The following is a 21,676-nucleotide window of genomic DNA, read 5'->3' as shown; positions in this document are numbered from 1 at the left end:
AATTAATATTATATTAACTTCCTGATGCATAGGGTTGTTCTGTGGTTAAAAAGATGAGTATCCTTGAACTCAGGTAATATACATTTAAGTATCAAGAGGTAATGGGACACTGTGCAACACATTTGCAAATGGTTCGGAAATGTTAATATTGGGGTATCTGGGTAAAGGGTACTATTTCTGCAACCTTTATGTAAATTTGAAATTAAAAACAATTAAATTTTTAAAAATGCTGTCTATGCCCAAAATAGAAGAGAAATAAATTCTGGGAGGATAAAACAATAAAGTTAATGGTGAATCAAGACAGGTTCTGGCTCTGCCCATGCCAGAATTTCACCATGGTTCCATTACTTAAATTTAAGGACTATATACTCCATGTACTCACCGTAACATCAGTTATCCTAACATTCAAATTAAAATTAAAAATATATCCAAAACCAAAACAGGTCCTACTTGAAAATCTACACTAATGGAGGAACACAGGTAATAACACTTTTCAAAAAGTCTGTACTTTAACATTGGAATGTGTTTGTATTTACACTTGAAGTACGGGCATGTCTACACTGGTAACTTTTTGTGAAAAAAAATTAGTCACTGCCCTAATTCTGGAACATAATACTAATTTTCAAATATAGTACAAATGGCAGATCCTGCAGGAAAACATTTAGTATGCAGATAAAGACTAAGCCGTGAAATTTAAATACTATGTCATACCATGATTTCTTTTTGATGGCTAATATGCTATATTATTTCTGAAACTAAAATTAGCAATTAAAATAACATGTAAGACATGGCTGGCACTTTACCTTTGTTCTTACAAAGAATGATTTGTCTTCTGTTTCGACAAGGTAGAACAGGAAGGTACTTTTACAAGCCTCTTTTGCAACACTTCTTAGTTTGACGTGCAAATTGGCACACACATCTATGATTATGTCTTCATAGGAGGCTGACCGTCCTGGGAAAGGCAGATACATCTCTTGAGCAGTGGCTTCTCCAGAAACACCATTTAGCTCTTCGTCTTGGAAAACGAATTGGCTGCTATTCTTCATCACCTTGTTGAATTCAGCATACTCATTGAGAATAAGTGAAATATCATTCCGCGATTCCTTCACAGTACTGTTGTATTTCAGTTTGTTGAGGTGGGGTGAAACAGTGTGATTTCTTTGAGAATCTGTAAGATCTCGATTATGACTACATCTCTCTCTCCAAGAAGAAGAGCTGTCCAGATTGCTGGCTGTGTAGCCTCTCCTGGGCTGACCCTGTGGTCTGGGATCTGACTCCACAACTGTTACCAGAAGGGGGCTTCTGCTCCTAGGTGCAGGATGCAGAATTGAGGCCTCAGAGATTTTTGTCGAAGGGAAAGCACCAATGGAGATCTGGGTCGGTAATTCCTTTGGAAAGACATTGGCAGAGGAGGCAGAATGCTGAGAATCCCCATTCTTTATGGTCTGTTTTAGTTTATGTGCAAAACGCAGATACTCCAGGTCTAAAGTGTTCTGGGTGAGGTCATCTGCCACCTGCCAAGTGCTTGTCCAGGAGCTGGGCAGGCTACAGTTTGCAGTGAAACTCGGATGCCTCCTCAGGCTGTGTGAAGTTCCCATGGTGTCTTTGAGTTCTTTTGTTACAGAGAAGTTGGCGTAAGTCCTGAGGATCCCATGGAGATCTCGGATTTGGACGTAAGGCGGCACACACTTCTCTTCTTTCTTTACCCCAGTAGTCCAGTGCCCGGGAGGGAGGCTCGTCTCCATGCCTGGAACCCGGCTAGAGCAGCCCCAGTCCTCTTGGTTGTTGTTGTGGAAGTTCAACGACGACTCATAGCCATCTGTGGGAACATCTTTTTTCCTGGTGTAACTACCTCTTAAAGTATAAGAATCCTCCAAATCCAATTTGGGATTTCTACAATCACCAAGCAGGTCTAGATCACAATCTCCAGAAAGCAGTTCACAGTGCATGTCAGAATTCACACTGACCTCTGCACCTCTGCCTAGGATTTCAGAACCAGCCTCAGTCCTGAGCCCCTCCCCACTGTTCTCAATTTCTACGTGCTCTGTGGCTATTCCACAAACAGAAGTATCAAAGGATTCTGAAACAAAGGAGGCCAAAGGCTCTTTACTGAGATTTTCCTTGGTGTCTGCTGTATTTTGGTAGGGACCAGCACAAAGGGAGGAAACCCCAACATTCAACAGCTCCTTTGTTTCACATGTTGACACATCTTGCAGCATGTGGATGGCTTTGCGTTCACCTTTTAGAGAAGATGTGGTGTTGGACTGAGGGCCAGCAGTGGTTTCTTTATGTAACTCAGCTTCAGTTTCACCATTCTTAAGCAAACTGGCCATTCTGACTGCTGGTATTTCCTGTGCTTGAAATGCTGGCTCTGTATTTATTGGTCTTACATAATGGGTTAATGTAGCACTGTCTGAGGAAGAACAAAGCGTGGGGACCACTGAGCACATGCATCCTTGTGTAGAATAAGCTCCATCAACCGAGGCAGCTGTCAAGGACTTCACCTGCAGATAAATGCCTTCATCTGTTTTCAAATCACTGGGAAAGAGATTGTTCTGACTGCTTTTAGGGCTAGTCTGCTGTTTTACTGACACATTCACTATACCACTTGGTGCCATTGTGGAAACCAATGTGTCAGACAAAGACTTATTTTCAATAACATTTCTAGGACTAAATGGAGGTGCACTGGACTCCAAGACAAGATGTTTTAAGTTCAAATTTCTGTTCTCTATACTAACTGGCTGCAATGGATTTCCTGATTTTACCAGTTTTTCAGGAGAAGGACTGAAGTCACCTGTGCATTTGGCAGCTGAGGCAGGCTGGTTTAAGTCCCTACCACAGCACTGCACCTTTCCTGAGAAAGATAAACCCTCATCATGCTCACTTGAGACAATTTCCTCAGTTACTTTACCAGGAAGGGTTGGTCTACCTGTTCTTCCTGGACGATCAGTTAATATTAGAGGCATTTCGGCAGAGACCTGCATTTGTTGTACCTGGGTAAAGTTATCTTGCCCCACTGGATGGGTAGGACCAACAAAAACATTTTCTTTTTCTGTTATGCCTAAGTCTTCTGACTCACATTGGGAGATTCGGTTGCTCTTCTCACACTGTGTACCATGAAGTTTTAAAATGCATGGAGTCACAGCCTGATATGGTCGTGTCTCTTTAACTGGTACTGGAGGTTCAGGACTAGAAGCTGGTGATACTTCCTCAATTACAGAATCAAAGGGAAAATCAGAGGTCACATTAATTTCCTCTGCAATCTCAAGGGTGCAATTTTCTTTAGAAAGTATTAAAGTAACTGATTGTAAATTATCCCCCTTTCTCTCCTTATTTTCTACTGGTTCTTCTGACACTGTAGGATATACTGACACATTGTCAGCAGAATTCACTTCTCCGCTTTCTGTGAGAGCCACCTCTTCTGGTTCATCTATTTCCTCAGCTACATCCTGAAGTTCTACATTTGAGAATGGGGCCTCTTCAAATTGCTCTATTTCACCAGCTGGCATTTCTTCTCTGGGACTTGTAGGTGGTGATATTGTTAGAGCTAAGTCAATGTCAGAATCGTCCTCTGATAACTCTAGGCTGACCTCTCTACTCACAGACAGGCTTGTTTGTTTGATAAATACCGAATCAAACGCTTCCAAATTCATATTGTCAGTGTTTGGACCATTCTTGTCATCCTTCCTTAGTTCTAAAGAGTCGCCTGATGTGTGGCATCCTGATGAAATGCAGTTAGGTGAACAATGCTTTCCCAAGGTGGTAGAGGCTGATAATGAGTCCACTTCAACCTGTGTCGGTTCTAGAAGCCCTTCTGAAGATAGGCTGAGGAGACTCTGAGTCTGCGAAAGGAAATCTTGTGTGCATCTCACTTCTTCACTGGGTAATAGATAACTAGAACTTTTAACTAATGATAATGCCTCCATTACCATTGTTTTATCAGACGGTAGTGAGACTGGAAGAGGCATCTCTTTCTGTAATGAACACACTTCTTTATCAAGTGTCTCTCTACCTACTGAGGAGGCACAAAGGTACTTAGTGCCTTTCTGTCCTGCAACTACTAGAGAGGGAATGTCCCTCAGGCCTTGTGTTTGTGCGTTTTCCGAGGTGGATACAGGATGTCTAAGGCTTGCAGCAGGTGATACTTGCTTAATCAACTCCTTATTAAAGGTTGTAGGTTCATCAGCTGCATTTACACCTTCTGTCTGTATACGTACATGTGCATTTTTTTCAAAGGTGAGAGTAACTGGTTCCGGATTAATCACTGCACACCCCAAATTATCATCCTTTCTTTCCAAGGAAGGTTGACATTCATTGTTTATGGGGCTGCCATGTTGGAAAAGGTCCTGTAAAGCACCTGTTTTTGTTTGCATTGCTGCATCAAGAACATCCATTTTGTTTTCAAGGGTGCTGTACACAGAGCTCTGACATATCACTGGCTGACTACCAGGCCCATCGTAAGTCCTGGTGAATGTGGCTTGAGTAACAGTGCCACTGTAAGAAGCCACTCTTGTGCTATCCAGTGGCTGAACAATTTCTTCTTCACTAGGAACTGAAGGTCCATTAGTTTGTGTACTTCCAACACCAGAAAGCACAAGATTAGAAGTCTCCAATGATTCTTGTTTAGCTTCTTCCCCAATTACCTGAAATGGCCAAAGTAAAAAAAAAATCAGTCACATAAAATGTTTTTTATATGATTATACGTACATGTGAAGAACAGAAAAGATAAAAATTAATTTTAGTTTGTGAATGTTCTTTTGAATTTTCTAGCTAAAAGAATATCACAGGGTACAAATCAAGCAAATCCCTCTTTTAAAGGCAGACTTAAAATATCCCCCAGTGGGATTTGTTTTCTTTAAAACCACACACAGAAGAGAGCTCCAAGGTTTTTGGAAGAAAAATAACTAGACCACTGACAATTTAAAAGACTTCAAATGCAGCCTGTTTGCTACTTAGCACCGCTTAATCCAGAAGTGTAGCACTAGAGAAAAAGCATTCAATTTTGTTTTTAATAAACGAGATTTTTTTTTTTTTTTTAAAGACAGGGTCTTGCTTTATCGAACAGGCTGGAGTGCAGTGGAGTGATCTCGGCTCACTGCAACCTCTGCCTCCCGGGTTCAAGTGACTCTCTGCCTCAGCCTCCCAAGTAGCTGGGATTACAGGTGCATGCCACCACGCCCGGCTATTTTTAGTAGAGATGAGGTTTAGCCATGTTGGCCAGGCTGGTCTCGAACTCCTGACCTCAAGTGATCCACCCACCTCGGCCTCCCAAAGTGCTGGGATTACAGGTGTGAGCCACTGTGCCCAGCCTAAAAGATAATTTTTAAAAAGCAAATAATAACATTTTTAACATCCGTTTTCAATCAGACCGTAAGTACACCATCATCTGAAGCTTTCCCATGAGGCAACAGAGTAAATTAATTACTACTCCCTGTACTCGGAATACATTGATTCTAGTAAATAAAAGCCCCTTATCCCTTAGCTATCTTCTTTGCATGAAACTGGATATTCTTTCTCATTTGAATACCTCCTATTGTACACGGCAACTGAAAACTTATCAATGCAGTTTGCATTCATAAACTGAACTAAAGGCACTGATTTAAACAGTAGCAAGCAGGATTTAGGTTAAACATTAGCAGAGCTATCATCTCAGGACAGTTCTGATAACCTTATAAACAGGGTGGTATTTGTTTTTTGTTTTATTTAAAGCCTCAAGCATGGCCCTGTCGAGCATATAATAAAATGAACTGATTATACAACTGATCACACCTCTGCAATGCTGGGAACACCATGCTCACAAACTGCGTGCCATGTCTTGAAGCATACATGTTGGAAATCAGGAACTGTGTTCCAAATCTCGTTAAAAACATTTCTGTCTTAGGTAGGGCGCGGCCTCTCACACCTGTAATCTCAGAACTTTGGGAGGCTGTGGCGGGCAGATCACTTTAGGCCAGAAGTTCGAGACCAGCCTGGCCAACACGGCGAAACCTAGTCTCTACTAAAAATACAAATTTACCCAGGAGTGGTGGCATGCACCTGTAATCCCAGCTACTCGGGAGGCTGAGGCAGAGAGTCACTTGAACCCGGGAGATGGAGGCTGCAGTCTCAAAAAAACCAAACAAACTCATGTCTGGCTGGAGCAGCGGCTCACGAGACTATGTCGCAAACAAAACAAAACAAACAAAAAACCATTTCTGGCCGGGGGCAGTGGCTCACGCCTGTAATCCCAGCACTTTGGGAGGCCGAGGCAGGTGGATTGCCTAAGGTTAGGAGTTATAGACCAGCCTGGCCAACATAGTGAAACCCTGTCTCTACTAAAAATACAAAAATTAGACGGGCATGGTGGTGCACCCCTGTAGTCCCAGCTACTTGGGAGGCTGAGGCAGGAGAATCACACGAGCCTGGAAGGCAGAGGTTGCAGTGAGCCGAGATCATACCACTGCATTCCAGCCTGGGTGACAGAGACTCCATCTCAAAACAAAACGAAATCTCAGTCCTGTAATCTCAGCATTTTGGGACGCCGAGGTGGGTAGATCACCTAGGTCAGGAGTTCGAGACCAGCCTGGCCAACATGGTGAAACCCCGTCTCTACTAAAAATACAAAAACCAGCCAGGTGTGGTGGCAGGCACCTGTAATCCCAGCTACTAGGGAGGCTGAGGCAGGAGAATCAGTTGAACCCGGAAGGTGAAGCTTGCAGTGAGCCGAGATTGTGCCATTGCACTCCAGCCTGGGGGACAAGAGTGAGACTTCTTCACAAAACCAAACCAAACCAAACAAAACAAAAAACAGAGTCAGAGTCAACAGCGTGGGGCTGAGAAAACAGAGTTTTAAGAGAACAAAGTATTAGAAAAGTCTTGATAGTCAGTGTCCTTCTGAGAACTTTAATGGCCCTCCCAATCATGTGGCTGGTAACATTTAGCCTCAGTCCTAAATCTCACCATGACTGTAGTCTTGGTGAAATGCAAATAGTGACAATCTTGATATATTTATATTTCGATATATTTTTACTACAGGTAAAGTGTAATGCTTCTAAAATAAAGTCTGATAATTCAGAAAGAGTGCTCAACTAAACACATGACTAGCAGCAACACGCCTTTGGTTTCTAGTGCCTATCATGCTAGAATCCTCTTCACATTCCAGTGTGCCAACTGGTGGAAGTAGTTGCGATAGCACACACGTGTGCCTTTCAAGTACAGGCACAACATTCAACAAGATGACAAAAAAACAAAAACCTACATAAGTACATACTAACGAGATTGTTAGGAATCATTGATTTGAACAGTCAGGCTTGCCACAATCATTGCTAAAATTAGTACTGATGATAGTTAATTACTTATTACCACAACAAACGGTATAAGAAACTAGCATGTATGTATGTATTAATCTAAATCTCCCTGACTAAACTATATTTTCTTATTCTAAGGTGGTGATTCTTAACTGGATTTTATGTAATTCTTTGTGAATAGGATGGAACTGCTGAATCCCATCTTTAGAAAAAAAAAAGCACATACATAGTTAACATTTAGGTTTTCTAGACTGGAATCTTGGCTTGACAATTTTCTATGCAACTTTAGGCAATTTCTTTACTTCTCTATGCTTTAGTTTCGTCATCTATGTAATGGGGAGATTAATAGTCTTTAACTTATTTGAGAATGAACTGAGTCAATGTGAGTGAAGGGCTTAGAACACTTACTATCTGGCACACAGTGACCCAGAAATCTTTAATTCTCATGATGATGACAATCACTTAAAGATACTCACGGGTTCTATGAGGCTCACCCAAGGACCTCCAAGTCCCCAGTGACCCCGGGTATAGGAACACTGTCTACTCTTTCTTAAGACAGGAATCATAGATGCTGCCCAAACCCAAGCAATATTATTCTAGAATAAATTTGGGCTGAAAGCTTTAAAAGGTAGGTAATTTTGTCAATCCATTTGCTTAGAATTTTGTTAACAACTTTTAGATTTGCTCCAGGTAAAATGTGGATTATCTGGCCTGGTTGAATGTCAGTTGAGAATAATGGAACAAAACAAAGTATATTTCCCATATTTACAAATAGTTATTTCCAATGCGTTTTCTCTCACAGGTCTGGCATTTTACTATTCCAGCATCTGTCTTCAAAAATAATTTTAATACAATTAATTTTAGTTTAAGGTTTATCAAAGTATGTCTAATATTTATTATTGCTATATTTGATCCTTAAACAATATTCTACATAAGACATGATAGGTATTAAGTCACCTCTTTCAAAAATTAAGCAAAGAAGCAATTTGCCCCAAATTATGCTGGGCTCCCAGATCACGTGGACCCTGTGACATTTTTCTACTCTGATTTTTTTCAACCAGGATGGCAGGTAAGCTCTACCTGCAGACAATTCGAGGACACTTCATGAAAACTAGGTTTTTGGTGTAATATTTCTTTACATACCTTCAGAATTCACTGTCCTAAAATTTAAAAATGCCTGGTTTTGAATGTGATTTTACATATAAACATTTTTTCTTCAAAAATAATGCCAACATTTAACAGTATTCAGCTTTACATACCTCATTATTATAAGAACAGACGAAATTCTGGTTTTCTTGGGTGTCTGGATCACACTCTCTGGCAAAAGTTTTTTTCTGTTCATTTTGTACACAGAGTTCCAAGCCTCGGGTAAGTGGTGTTTTAATGAAAGGAAGCAAGCAGTTAGGATCACAGAAGGATACTTCAGCAGCATGAGCCCTGGAAATTTCGTTAGTCTCCAACAGAGGGTCTGCAGAACATCTTTCCAAACCAAGGGACTCCTCAATTTCACGGAGCTCACAAGATTCTAACATGCTATTTATAGACACATATTTTGCTGGGTTGCTGTGTTCTACAACCTTTCGGGAAGATCGTATGACTTTGTTCTGATTGCTGTAAAACAGAGCTACCCACATATGAAGTAAAAGCTTCACTTCTTCCACATTATCAGGCAAATCAGTATTCCAGGGCCTAAGAGTTTACAGAAAGAACACATGAAAAATCATTGAAAATGGTTATTTTAGTTGATTACCTTATCATAAGCAAGTGCCTCCAATATTAACCTTAGTTTTTGTTTTTATTTTTAAAATTTACAGATATGAAACATGAATGAGTAAATATGTAGTTGACTTAATACATAATTATCAATCTAACCCACTCATTTTACAGACATGGGAAATGAGAATCAGAACATGTAATTGCCTTCTTTCAAATCACAAAACCTGTATGGCAGAACCATGATCTGAACATGGGTAGCACGTGTCTTTTATACCATATGAATTCACTCTGGACATGGAATACTTATTATAGAAATGGTTTCACCAATATCCAAATCCTCATCACCATGCTTTTGCTAAGTCTGGCTGATTCATTTATTTTCCATTTTTGTGTCTCTCTTCTAATAGTTGAGAAAGTCTGAAGATAAAATATCTCTCTGGGCAATTCAACAGAACTATACTATTTTCAGACTACAGTTCTGAAAAATATCCTGAAACTGTAAGGGGAAATAGAAAACATTTCTGGCCACCTGGCAGGCAAAAGGATGGCAGATTGCTGGAGTACGATAAGTTAGGGGGGCTGCAGAGTTGGGCAACAGCTAAACAGGAAGTTCTAAGGAAATGACCCTTATGAGTACATATGAACAGGTGTATGGAAGAAAGCCTGACAGCTCTACAGTCCATATAGTCAGATGTGAAACAGTTCATTAATAGGGAGCTGAATGTCAATTCACATAGCTAATGAATGCTTCTTGCTAACAGTGATGGTTACCATTTATTATTACTACTGGCCAGTCACTGTGCAAAAATCTCAATATATGTAACCTCAGGATACAGCTACATACTTAAGTGTTGGCCACAGACTGTCATCCACCATTGATATCACCTGAAAATTTGTTAGAAATGCAGAATGTCAGGACTCTCCCAAGGAGAATGCATCAGAATCTGCAGTTCAGTGAAATCTCTAGATGAGCAGCGCACACAATTAAGAAGCACTGTCTAGAAGCAAGAAACTTGCCCAGGATCACAGGAGGTAAGAAAGGGAAAGAACCCGGGTTCAAACCTAGGTTGGTCTACACTCCAAAGCCTGTGCTGTTCACCACTCTGTTATTACTGACTTGATTACTTCTTAAGGGAGATCTACAGAACAATCTTATGTGAAACTGCTTATTCCTATCAATCTGACCAATTTACCAAGCTACAAGTGATTTTTAAAATGTTTCTTCTGGAATTCAGTCTGTAAAGCATTATTTCTAAATCTCACACTATTTTACATTAAGATCTCATCTAAAAATTGAAATTCAAAAGCCACAAGGGCTTGCGAAGGAGCACTAAAAAATGGAAAGCTATTCATTAGGCTAAAATTATCTTTAAAAAGTTCTCCACATGAGCACAGGGGGAAAACCAGCCTGTTACTCTTAATTGCCAGGAAACATTTTGCTTGATGTTACTATCAAATTACTGGTTTTAAACACAACACTTCTTTCTCCTTTTCCAGAGTTTGGCCTAAGTTTCCCCATCTCACTACATTCATCTCAACAGAAAAGTTTCATCCATTTTCACTAAGTTTCACTCATACTCACCCATGCAATGCTCTTACTACAGTTTTCTCCAGTGGGTTGTTGGTATATTTGCTGTCTAAGCTGAATGCATATTCTGTTTCACATTTGAAAGTGATCTTAACGGAGTCATCACAGCTAAACACTATACGAGAGCAAGAAGATTTTTTCACACGGGAAGATGTTGGTCGATCCTTGGGCTTCACCATGGGCTCGTCAGGAGGCTTTTGCTGAAGCAAAAGGCCGGGCTGATGCCGAAATGGCATGACTTTCCCCACTGGGGTTGCTGCTTCAGGGCTTTTTGTCCCATTCTTGGGAAACAGAGGGCTTGGTATCTCTCTCTCCTGTAGATGTTTCTTTGAATGTTCTGTAAGGAGCAGGGCATATGAATGTTCCACAGAAACAGAAGAGCTTTGGCTTGCATCTGAAGATTCTAGCATTTCCTCAGTAAGTGCTGACTGGGCTTTAGCAGGGGCCTGACTACAAGGAACCAAGCTTTCTTCATCTTGGCTAACAGTTAAGTCTGATCCAGAATTACTCTTCCTATCAGAAGATGGGTTAGGTAGTAATTCACCTTTTTGACTTTTAACTCCTCTATGATATTCATGGTCAGATGTACCTCGCAAAGTATTTTCTTTAGAGGGTAAAACATCATTTTGTGGCAATTCAGAGGAACAGTGAAGATTTCTAGGCTCAGATACTGGTGTGGAAGAAGTAGCAGAGCTTAATGCTAGATCGGCTAACATATTTAGGGCCTGGGAGTCATAGTTGACAATGGAGTTTTCAGGAAGATCATTGTGAGCCGCTGTGGTATTTTCTGGTTGAACACTATTTATGCTAATCCCATCTTCTTGACCATCTCTTGAAATTTCTGATTGAAGCTTTGAAGCAGTTTCTCCTTTGACTTCAGTATAAAAGAAAAAAAAAAGAGAGAAATCTTTGCTTGTCATAGAATTAACTCTCTGCCGTACTACTATGATGGTTAATTCAACATGTTTGAGAAAAACTTATGTAACATATATTGCATATTAAAACTTTCTATTAGATTAAGGTCTCTTCCAACCCTCAGATAAAACTTATGTTATATATATTGCATATTAAAATTTTCTATTAGATTAAGGTCTCTTTCAACCCTCAGATTATAATGTGTTAAGCCAGAGGGACAAGTCTTAAGGAATGTGTACATTAATTTAGAAAGAAATTACCCTTCAAAAACATATGAACTGATCTACAAAGAAGACATACAGCTCAGCTAAAAAAATGTACAAACAGAAAAAAAAAAAACAAAAAAGATGAGAGTCCTGCCCTTGGGGGGCTTACAATCTAATAAGGACAGGAATGTAGAAGTTTCAAGTGTGTATTAGAGTTCGCTAACATACTTTCTCAGGAACCACTTCCCTGAACAAGTGATTTATTAGAGAAACTACCTAAGTTCAAATGATTTTAACTATATTGATCTTTAATTAATGATGTGATAGAAATAAAAAATTAGAAAAGTCCTAAGAGTATTCAGAATCATCAATTAATTCCATTACCTTTTAAAATTTTACTTTCATTACCAAAAACATTGCCCTTTTACATTATCCGTGAAAGAGCAAATCTACTGACAATGTTCCTTTTTATAGATAATCAAATCTATCCATATGCCCTGAATCAGAACATTTACATTTGCCAATGGTTTCCCTAGGTATTTTCAATATATTAATTATTCCTTCCTAAATGCTGTTATTATGAAGGATAAACTTCACAACTCTACTAGGCAATGATTCCCTGCTGTAGGTAGACAGATGACCAGAAAAGCCAACTGTGTTCCTCTTTATCATAGTAGCAGGTCCAAAATGAATTAAAAACCTGCCAGCCAAGGCCAATGAGTAACACATTTAAAGAGAAGAAAGCTCCAGTCTATGATGTCATCAATTAGAACGAGAAGAGCATGCACATACATGGGGAAAGGGTTAAACTAATCAACCACCGCCCAGTTTTTATTTAAAACAGCAAACTCAAAGGGGACAGGTGGATGAAAAGGACCCAAAGCAGATAATTGTCTTGTTAGTCCCACAGGTATAGTGGAAACATACAATTAATTTTGTGATCTGATGCTAATTTCATTCTATCTTTGTTAATATTATGGCCTCCATCTACTTATCCCTCACACAAAATATTACTTACCAGTAAGGCCTAATATAAAAGATACTGTATTAAAGTAAAGAAAAATGGTAGTTTAATATATTATAGTCTCACATAAATCACCCAATTATTAACGTGTTACAGGTTCTCAATAAAAAAAACACCACCAATAATTTCTATTTAAGACATACATAAGACAATGCCAGAGGAACTACACTAAGAAAAAGTTCAGTGAATAAAAAGGACAGAAAATCATGTTTCATTAACAAAAGGACTGTTTGACTTCAAAATTATCATTTGATTCTAATTTAAATCAGTAATTTGCCAACTGAGGTCAATGTGGCTATGTTTCATCTGCCTTCTTAAACTTTGATATTTTAAGTATAAGAAGTAAAATGATTAACATAGGTGCTTAAGAAAAAAACTGAGATTTAAATGTAGTCATTTAAAAATGTTAACTTGGAAGGTGGCGGCACAATACATACAGACATTTGTAATACAAATCAGCCTGTATTTGAACACACATTTTGAAAACTTTAAATTTTCTGGGCTCACTTTTCTGCCAGTATGCAATTATATACCTCCTCCCATTAATCAATTTGTCAATAAACATCTGAAGCCAATTCAGTACAACAAATTCAAATGACACTGCTAGGAACACAAGATGTTATCTATTCTCAGAATGTTTACAAATTGGAAAGATTGGACCAAGACACGTCAAATGATTTGAAAATAGTATGAATTAAATTATATAATGTTCTCAAATATCCCAAAGAAGTGAGAGATTAGCTAGAGTCAGAACATGAGAAAATGCCTCCCTGTGGGGATAGATCTAGCTGCAAGCCCCTGACGGGCAGAGGATGCGTGGGGGAGGCACAGATGGCCCACAGGGGAAGGAGCATGGTGGCAACAGCAGAGGCGCAACGCAGAGAGGTGAGGTGCAGCCACACCATAAACTCCCAAGAGAGACAAGGAGAAGAGCTCGAATTTGGTACAAAAGACAACACTGTAGCATATGGTTTTTGAATGACATGATGAGTTTTCAAAAAATCTTCAGTCATAAAACAATCTGAAAAAACTTGAAGAATCTCAGGGTATGCTTAAGTTAAAAAAACAAAAACAAACAAAACCCCAAAAAAACAAACCTGGCTGGGCGCGGTGGCTCACACCTGTAATCCCAACACTTTGGGAGGCTGAGGCAGGCAGAGCATGAGGTCAAGAGGTTGAGACTACCCTGGCCAAAATGGTGAAATCCCATCTCTACTAAAAATACAAAAATTAGCCAGGCGCGGTGGCATGCGCCTGTAGTCCCAGCTACTCGGGAGGCTGAGGCAGGAGAATTGCTTGAACCCGGGGGGCAGAGGTTGCAGTGAGCCAAAATCGTGCTACTGCACTCCAGCCTGGTGACAGAGTGAGATTCCATCTCAAAAAAAAAAAAAAAAAAAACAAACAAACAAACAAAAATCCAATTTCTTTCTCTGAATTCTCACTCTCTGTGAGATACTAACATCTAGTAATAGACGAGGGAGAAAGTAGAATCAGGAAAACCAGACAGAAAACTCATAGAAAGATAGGAGGGAATGAAGTCTCTTTGTTAAACAAAACAAAAAAAATAACACGCACACTACAAAAGAATCAATACCAAAGGGGAAAAAAATTAAGGAAAGTAGATCCAGGAGGAAAGCTGGTATTTGTCTCACTAAGGTGACAAGGAAACTTTCTAGTAAGAGGTTATGTCTACCAGTTGAAAATACAAAACTAGAGCAGTTCATGTGACTAAACTTGATTCTTCACTTAAGCAAAGTTAAATCAGTAAAATTACTTTTAAAATTAATGCCTTTTAAAACCAAATATAGGATTCTCAGCCGGGCATGGTAGCTCATGCCTGTAATTCTAACACTTTGGGAGGCCAAGGCAGGCAGATCACTTGAGCTCAGGAGTTCAAGACCAGCCTAGGCAACATGGCGAAACCCCGTCTCTCTCTTTTTTTTTTCTGAGATGGAGTCTTGCTCTGTCGCCCAGACTGGAGTGCAGTGGCGCTATCTCGGCTCACCACAACCTCCGCCTCCCAGGTTCAAGCAATTCTCCCGCCTCAGCCTCCTGAGTAGTTGGGATTACAGGCATGTGCCACTACGACACATGCCTGTAATAGAAACAGGGTTTCTCCATGTTGGTCAGGCTGGTGTGGAACTCCTGACCTCATGATCCGCCCACCTCGGCCTCCCAAAGTGCTGGGATTATAGGCATGAGCCACCACGCCTGGCCGAAACCCAGTCTCTGTAAAAAAAAAAAATACAAAAAAATTAGCTGAGCATGGTGGTGCGTGCTTGTAGTCCCAGCTATTTGAGGTGGCTGAGGTGGGAGGATCCCTTGAGCCCAGGAAGTCAAGGTTGCAGTGATCGTAAAGTGAGACCCTGTCTCTAAATAAATAAACTAAATACGGGATTCTGGATTACTGACAGTTTTGGACAGTCTGTTTATAATTCCCTTTAGATAAACTTACAATCTTCTATTTTTAAAATTGATAATGGTCCAGAAAAATAATGCCAGATACTACTTGCTTCTGCATTTAGTCATAAATAAGGCCATTTATACTTTAATGCTTGTAGACAATTCATGTTCAGGCTTTTTGCAAAGTAAAAAGTAGGCTCTATGTTTTTGAAGGTTTGAGCCTTTGTACCTTCCTAATTTATTTACATTAGGAAACCAGTTTACTTATTTTTTTTCATGTCTGAACTGAAAAACACAGAAAAAATTATTGGGACATTTCAACTGCTCTTACACTATTTCAATAAATTATCTTGCCCTCTCTGTTAGATCTGTATTGGGGTGTTTAAATTTATAGGAAGAGTATTTCTTACCAGGTTGTAGCTGCTTTCTGTTTCTGGGGTTCTCATTGCCTTTTACTATATTTACTCTTTGTTTTTGTGGAGATTTCTTCACAGGTGGCTTAGCCCTTGGAACAGTTTTGACTGGAGATTTCTCTTGTTTCCTTGCCCTTTTAGCATTTGTTGGCACTGGAACATCTTTAGAAATAGGAGCTTCTTGGTTTTTCCTATCCAATTTGGTTTTCTGTACAAACTGTGCAGTCAGCACTTCCGCACCTTATGTAGAAAAGACATCATTTTTGTAAGGGGTAGGGGCCCAGATACTCAGCATAGCTTTTCCATTTTTTGTTTTGTTTTGTTTTTATTTTGGGGGCAGTAACTTTAGTAATGGGGAATAAACTATGACGTTTCAGGTATTTAATTAAAAGATTTTAACAAATCAAAAGTTAAATATTCTCACATAAATATAATATGAAGTTGCTAAGTGTCTGCCTATATCCCTATCAGATGAAGAAGAAAAAGATTAGAGTAATAACTTTGTAACAACTGAAAAAAAAAAAAGAAAAAAAAAACAAAACAAAACTTTGGGCTGGGAGTGGTGGCTCACACTTGTAATCCCAGTATGTTGGGGGGCCATGATGGACGGACTGCTTGAGCCCAGGAGTAGGAGACCAACCTGGGCAACATGGCAAGACACTGTACAAAAACATAAATTAGCAAGGAGTGGTGGCATGTGCCCACAGTCCCAGCTACTCGAGAGGCTGGGGTGGGAGGATCACTGGAGCCCACACCACTGTACTCCAGGATGGGCAAGAGTGAGATCCTGTCTCAAAAAAAAAAAAAAAAAAAAAATCTTCATAACCTTTCCTGACTAATGTGACAGGTAAGACTGAATATGCTAGATCACAGCCCCAGGATATAGATATTTATGTTTAAACAAACAGCAGCACAGCTTCCATAAGGTGATGTGGTTAAAACTATAACCACACTGCAGAGAAGAGTTGTATAGAGAGCAATATTATATATTTGGAGAGCCATATTATATATTTTACTACTTGTAAACATCTAAATTTTAACACCATCTGAAAAATAATCTTTTAAAAGATGGGAAGCCTGAGGAAAGTGTGCACCTGGTTTTATTTCTAACAAAATCTACTATCTTACACAATGATGTTTCTTAGAAGCGCTCTGCTTTGCTTCTCACATGGTATAAAAATAGCTAATGGTGGAGGCAGATGGGAAGAAAGGAAATACTAAATACCTGCTTATAATGCACAATAGAAAGCGTTTCAATCTTTTAAGAGTTAAAATTAAGCCTCAAAGATATCATGAAATAATCACACATATAAATGTTGGCAAATATTTTTAAATTACATTATACAGAAGACACTACTTCTCACTAAGGACACTAAAAATGATATTAAACAGTTTAAGAAACTGATGAGTGTTAGTGAAATGTAGGAGAAAAAAGGAGACCCCATTTCATTTCATTCTTTTGGGGGTTAGGGAAAGGAATAGTTTTAAAAATGTTTTCAGAATATCTTAATGCTGTACATTTCAAGTCTGATTATTTTCCTCCCTACCAAATTATTATATTAATAAGTACTAAAGAAGCATTTTTTTTTAAACAATAAGACTTCTTATTACACTCTAATTACATTTTCTAAAATCTTCAGCATAGGGAAGAGCAAAATAAAAATAAATCAGGAAAACAGTTAAGACTAAATTAAAAAGAAAAAGATTAGACAACCAAGACCCAGGGGGAAACTTTCTAATATTTGTACAAACAGAAAGGGAAGATATTCCCAAGTACTCCCAGGTGTTGGGAGAAAAAGCAAAGAAAAATGAAATAAAGTGATCCTGCATGGATTGTTTTGTTTACACGGAACACTCAATACCATGCTTCTCAAACTGAATGCAATTAATCCACTGGTGGGTTGTAAAATAAATTCAATGTGTCACAACTAGAATTCTTTCTTTCTTTTTTTTTTTTGAGATGCAGTCTTGCTCTGTCACCCAGGCTGGAGTGCAGCACAGCTCACTGCAACCTCTGCCTCCCAGGTTCAAGAGATTCTCGTGTCTCAGCCTCCCAAGTTGCTGGGATTACAGGCGAGCGCCCCCATACCTGGCTATTTTTTGTTTTTTCAGTAGAGACAGGGTTTCACCATGTTGGCCAGGCTGGTATCGAACTCCTGGCCTCAAGTGATTCACCCACCTCAGCCTCCCAAAGTGTTAGGATTATAGGCATGAGCCACCACGCCCAGCCCAGAATTCTTAAATGAAACAGAATAGAAGGTATCAGACTGTATTACACATAATTTTTTTTTGAAATGTTTGTTCCAGTCATGTATGAATTTGTAGGTACTGGAATATAATATCAAACATATTTCTTACAGTGAATATAATTAAAAACATTTGAGAAACAGTGACAATTTATGTTGAGTTATAGACAACTGATTCAATACCTTAAATTGGTTCATGCAGAACAGTATGGTTGGCCTGGAATCTATTTTACAGATCGTTGTATAGTCTGGTGCACTGCTTTATACTACCATACTTTCCACTTACCCTCCTAAATACGCACATCTCCACCCCGTTCCTCAAGCCACAATAAACCAGAAACCACTATTTGGGAAGCCACAGGATAAAACCAAGGCTGGGTACAGTGGCTCACGCCTGTAATCCCAACACTTTGGGAGGCTGAGGCAGGAGCATCAGTTCAAAGTCTAGCCTGGGAAACATAGTAAGACCCCATCTCCACAAAAACATTTAAAACATTAGTGGGGCACCCCTATAGTCCCAGCTACTCCAGAGGCTGAGGCAGGAAGATCACTTGAGCCCAGGAGTTCGAGACCGCAGTGAGCTATGATCATGTCACTCAACTCCAGCCTGGCTGACAGAGAGATCCTGTTTCTAAACAAAAACACAAAACTCCAAACAAAAAAAACTCCATAGGGTAAACTCTGAATTATTTAGAATCCTGGGATTACCACATCCTCGATGTTTCTTCTTTAGGCACCAACATTTTCAAATTCAAAATATTACAGATTGGCTTGGCAAACTTTTCTGTGAGGGGCCATGGAGTACAGACTTTCAGCTTTGAAGGTCATGTGGCTTCTGTCACAGCTGCTCAGCTCTGCCAACGTGGCATGAGAGCAGCCAGAGACGACACAGGCACAACCGAGTGGCCCCTCAGCCATAATGTGCTGCCTTCTTCTCCAAAGGAGTCACCCATATACTTCCCTACTCTTTTACAGAAAATACAGTAAAACACAATTTTTGAGATGACTCTAAGCCAAAGCCATATGATTTGCTGTGCTATGTTCACTGAAATACATCTGCTAATACACTAAGTGGCTCAAGACTCTAATTCTCACTCAATTGTTCAGGGAGCATCAAAACCACATGAAGAATCCAGGTGCTCACGTAAAAACTCTGTGATACACATAAAGGATTAGAAACTCTGCCCCAGACTACTTTACTTGCCTGGAGGTCCCAGGCATTTCCCTCCTCTTTATAGGTGTTGAGGCTGTCAGCTATCATGGTTTGCTGGTACTGATGTGCCTGATTTTAGAAGAACCTCTTCTACCTCCATTTGTGAAGACGATGGCACAGAAACTAGATGGTTGTCTTTCTCAGAATGGGACATACACGTGAGCGGTTTTACAAGTGGAACATAACATGTTGGTGGTGGGTAGGCTTTTGAGGTATCTTGGTCTTTCCTATTTCTTGGTTTTCAGTTGCTATCTCAATCAGTGCTTGTCAGGCATTAGGAGGCATACAAATTGCCTGGAGAGAAATGATGGTGATTCTAACAATCTTCTAACTGATGCTGCAAAGCTACAGTCCACAGGGACCAAGACATCAAGAGGGATCGAATACAACAACTATTATAATTACTGAGATGGAGATTTGCTCGTCATCCATGCTGGAGCGCAATGACGTGATCTCGGCTCACTGCAACCTGTCTCTTGGGTTCAAGTGATTCTTGTGCCTCAGCCTCCCGAATAGCTGGGACTACAGGTACACAAGACCACATCCAGCTAATTTTGTATTTTTAGTAGAGACAGGTGTCACTGTATTGGTCAGACTGGTCTCAAACTCCTGACCTTAGGTGATCCACCCACCTTGGTTTCCTAAAGTGCTGGAATTACAGGCATGAGCCACCACGACTGGCTACAACTATTACTATAATAACCCACATAAATAAATCGTGCTTACCTCTTTTTCTTTTCTGAGGAAACTGTCCTTTAACTAACTTAAGAGTTGTTGGAGAGTCCGAGCTGTTGTCTGCTCTGGAAACAGGTCTTTTGCGAAAGGGGCGGCACAAGTTCACCTTTTTACTCTGCACCACGTGGGGCATGCGGGCCCTCCTCTTAGGCTGCACTCTCAGATTTGACGCTGGACTCAATGGAACCACAACTCTCTTCTTTGCTTTCAACATTTCTTCAGAATCCTTTTTCATTTCAGTTTCTTTTCTCAATTCTGCCTCTGAGACAAGAAATTCAGGATCTGGAGTCATAACTAAAGAAAATCCAGCATCACAAATTCCATCTGAAACACAAGGAGACTGAGGATGCTCTGCTAACAAGTCCAAAGCAGTAGACACTTCCAAAATGTAAGCACTAGGGTCTGAAAAATAAGAGTTCAACTGAGTTAAAGACCCTGAAGGGCACTTTTCAGCTGGAGGAATCAAGTCAAAACCACTGGGCAGTTTCCCCAAGAATGTAGGGTCTTTCATTCTATCCTGAGGAGCAACAGTCAATGAAGGGCTTCTGTCCGCCTTGTACAATTCTTGGAAATGATGCTTTACTAATGTGTTTGGATGGATTCTTTCTTCAGGAAGTGATTTCTTTGTTTCTAGCAGGGCACAATTAAGGGCAGGTATAATAGGTATCACCTTCATTGAGATGTCATCTTCAACTTTCAAATCTTTTACCCCTAAAATATATATACACATATTAAACATCTGAAGTTTATTTTTTAAAAACAAAACATTCTGGAAAAAAAGCTTTAGATTTCAAAATTACGTGATGGTTAAATATGTTATAGTATTTCAAATGACAACCTAAATGGCAATTAATAGAAGACTTACAGGTACATTTAACAAATGTATCTCCATATATTTGAAATTACACACACACACACACACACACACACACACACACACACACACACACGCTGAACTGAAAAAGAATCATCTAACATGCAATCACTAGGTTAGAACAAGTAAACTAAACCCTGCCTCCAGCTCCATCTCACCTAACAAGGAGCTCATGAGCTCAACGGTTCATCACAGCAGTACCACTGGCCTTTAGAGCTGGCAGATTTGCTTTCGTACTTTTTCTTATTTTGTTTTAAAATGTATCTTACTGTAGCTGTACCTTATTGAACTCACTTCAAATTCTTTTCAGAAGTTAGTGCAAGTCAACTGAACTGAAAAAAGTAGAAGCCCTAAATGATGCTGGAATCTCACTGGAATGATTATTGCTAACTTTATCACCTTTTCTAGCAAATGAAATAAAAACTTCTAAAACTGACTAGTCTATGTTTCATCTCCTGTCCTTAGCCCATGCTTTGACTGAAGTGCTAATTTTTTCTTTTTTTGCAAATGCATAAAGGAAACAGTAAAAGGGGAAAAAAAAAAAAGAGAAAAGGTCTGGTCCCTATGAACTGGGAAATAAAATCCTAGAAAATTTCAGATTTGTCAGTAATATAACGCCACAAGAAAGAACAGCTTTCAGGGCCTAGTAAGAGAAAATAAAAATTGTACCATTCTTTTTAAAGAAAAGTAACCTCAGAATGAAACACAAAGTTAGTTCTAGTTAAATACATTAGCACTATAGTGGTTATTAGAAAAAGGAAATGAAGGACAAATAACAGTAAAAAGGAAAATGTGGCCAGATATCAAAATAAAAATTTTTGTATTTTTTGTAGACATGGGATTTGTCATGTTGCTCAGGCTGGTCTTGAACGAGTGGGCTCAAGTGATCTGCCTGCCGCAGCCTCCTGGAGTGCTGGGATTACAGGCGTGAGCCACCACTCCGGGCACAACGTTTTTATAAATCAAATTGTTTTAAAGTTATTACTCTGGTCTTTTCGTTTTTTTTTTTTTTTTTTTTTTAAAGTCAGAGTCTTGCTCTGTCACCCAGGCTGGAGTG

General features: G+C 39.5%; 1 protein-coding gene across 8 annotated transcripts in view; it reads right to left on the bottom strand.

Annotated features, from left to right (window-relative positions):
* TASOR2 (transcription activation suppressor family member 2) overlaps positions 1–21,676 on the bottom strand; it is a 56,445-nt gene that overhangs the window by 13,939 nt on the left and 20,830 nt on the right. For 6 of the 8 annotated variants that reach the window (XM_058431219.1, XM_058431210.1, XM_032149213.2 and 3 more), the window contains 5 exons: positions 19,737–20,456; positions 15,549–15,791; positions 10,585–11,464; positions 8,546–8,975; positions 804–4,643 (listed from right to left, as the gene is read on the bottom strand). In XM_058431219.1, coding sequence (XP_058287202.1) covers positions 804–4,643; positions 8,546–8,975; positions 10,585–11,464; positions 15,549–15,791; positions 19,737–20,456 — 6,113 coding nt within the window. The remainder of the gene's footprint in view (positions 1–803; positions 4,644–8,545; positions 8,976–10,584; positions 11,465–15,548; positions 15,792–19,736; positions 20,457–21,676) is intronic. The other 2 variants (XM_032149080.2, XM_032149119.2) reach the window with 1 other exon arrangement.

This window comes from Hylobates moloch, unplaced genomic scaffold (assembly GCF_009828535.3).
Source record: "Hylobates moloch isolate HMO894 unplaced genomic scaffold, HMol_V3 SCAFFOLD_2, whole genome shotgun sequence".
Classification (NCBI taxonomy): Eukaryota; Metazoa; Chordata; class Mammalia; order Primates; family Hylobatidae; genus Hylobates; species Hylobates moloch.
The sequence above is the reverse complement of the archived record's forward strand: the minus strand, read 5'-3'. Positions and strand labels throughout refer to the sequence as shown.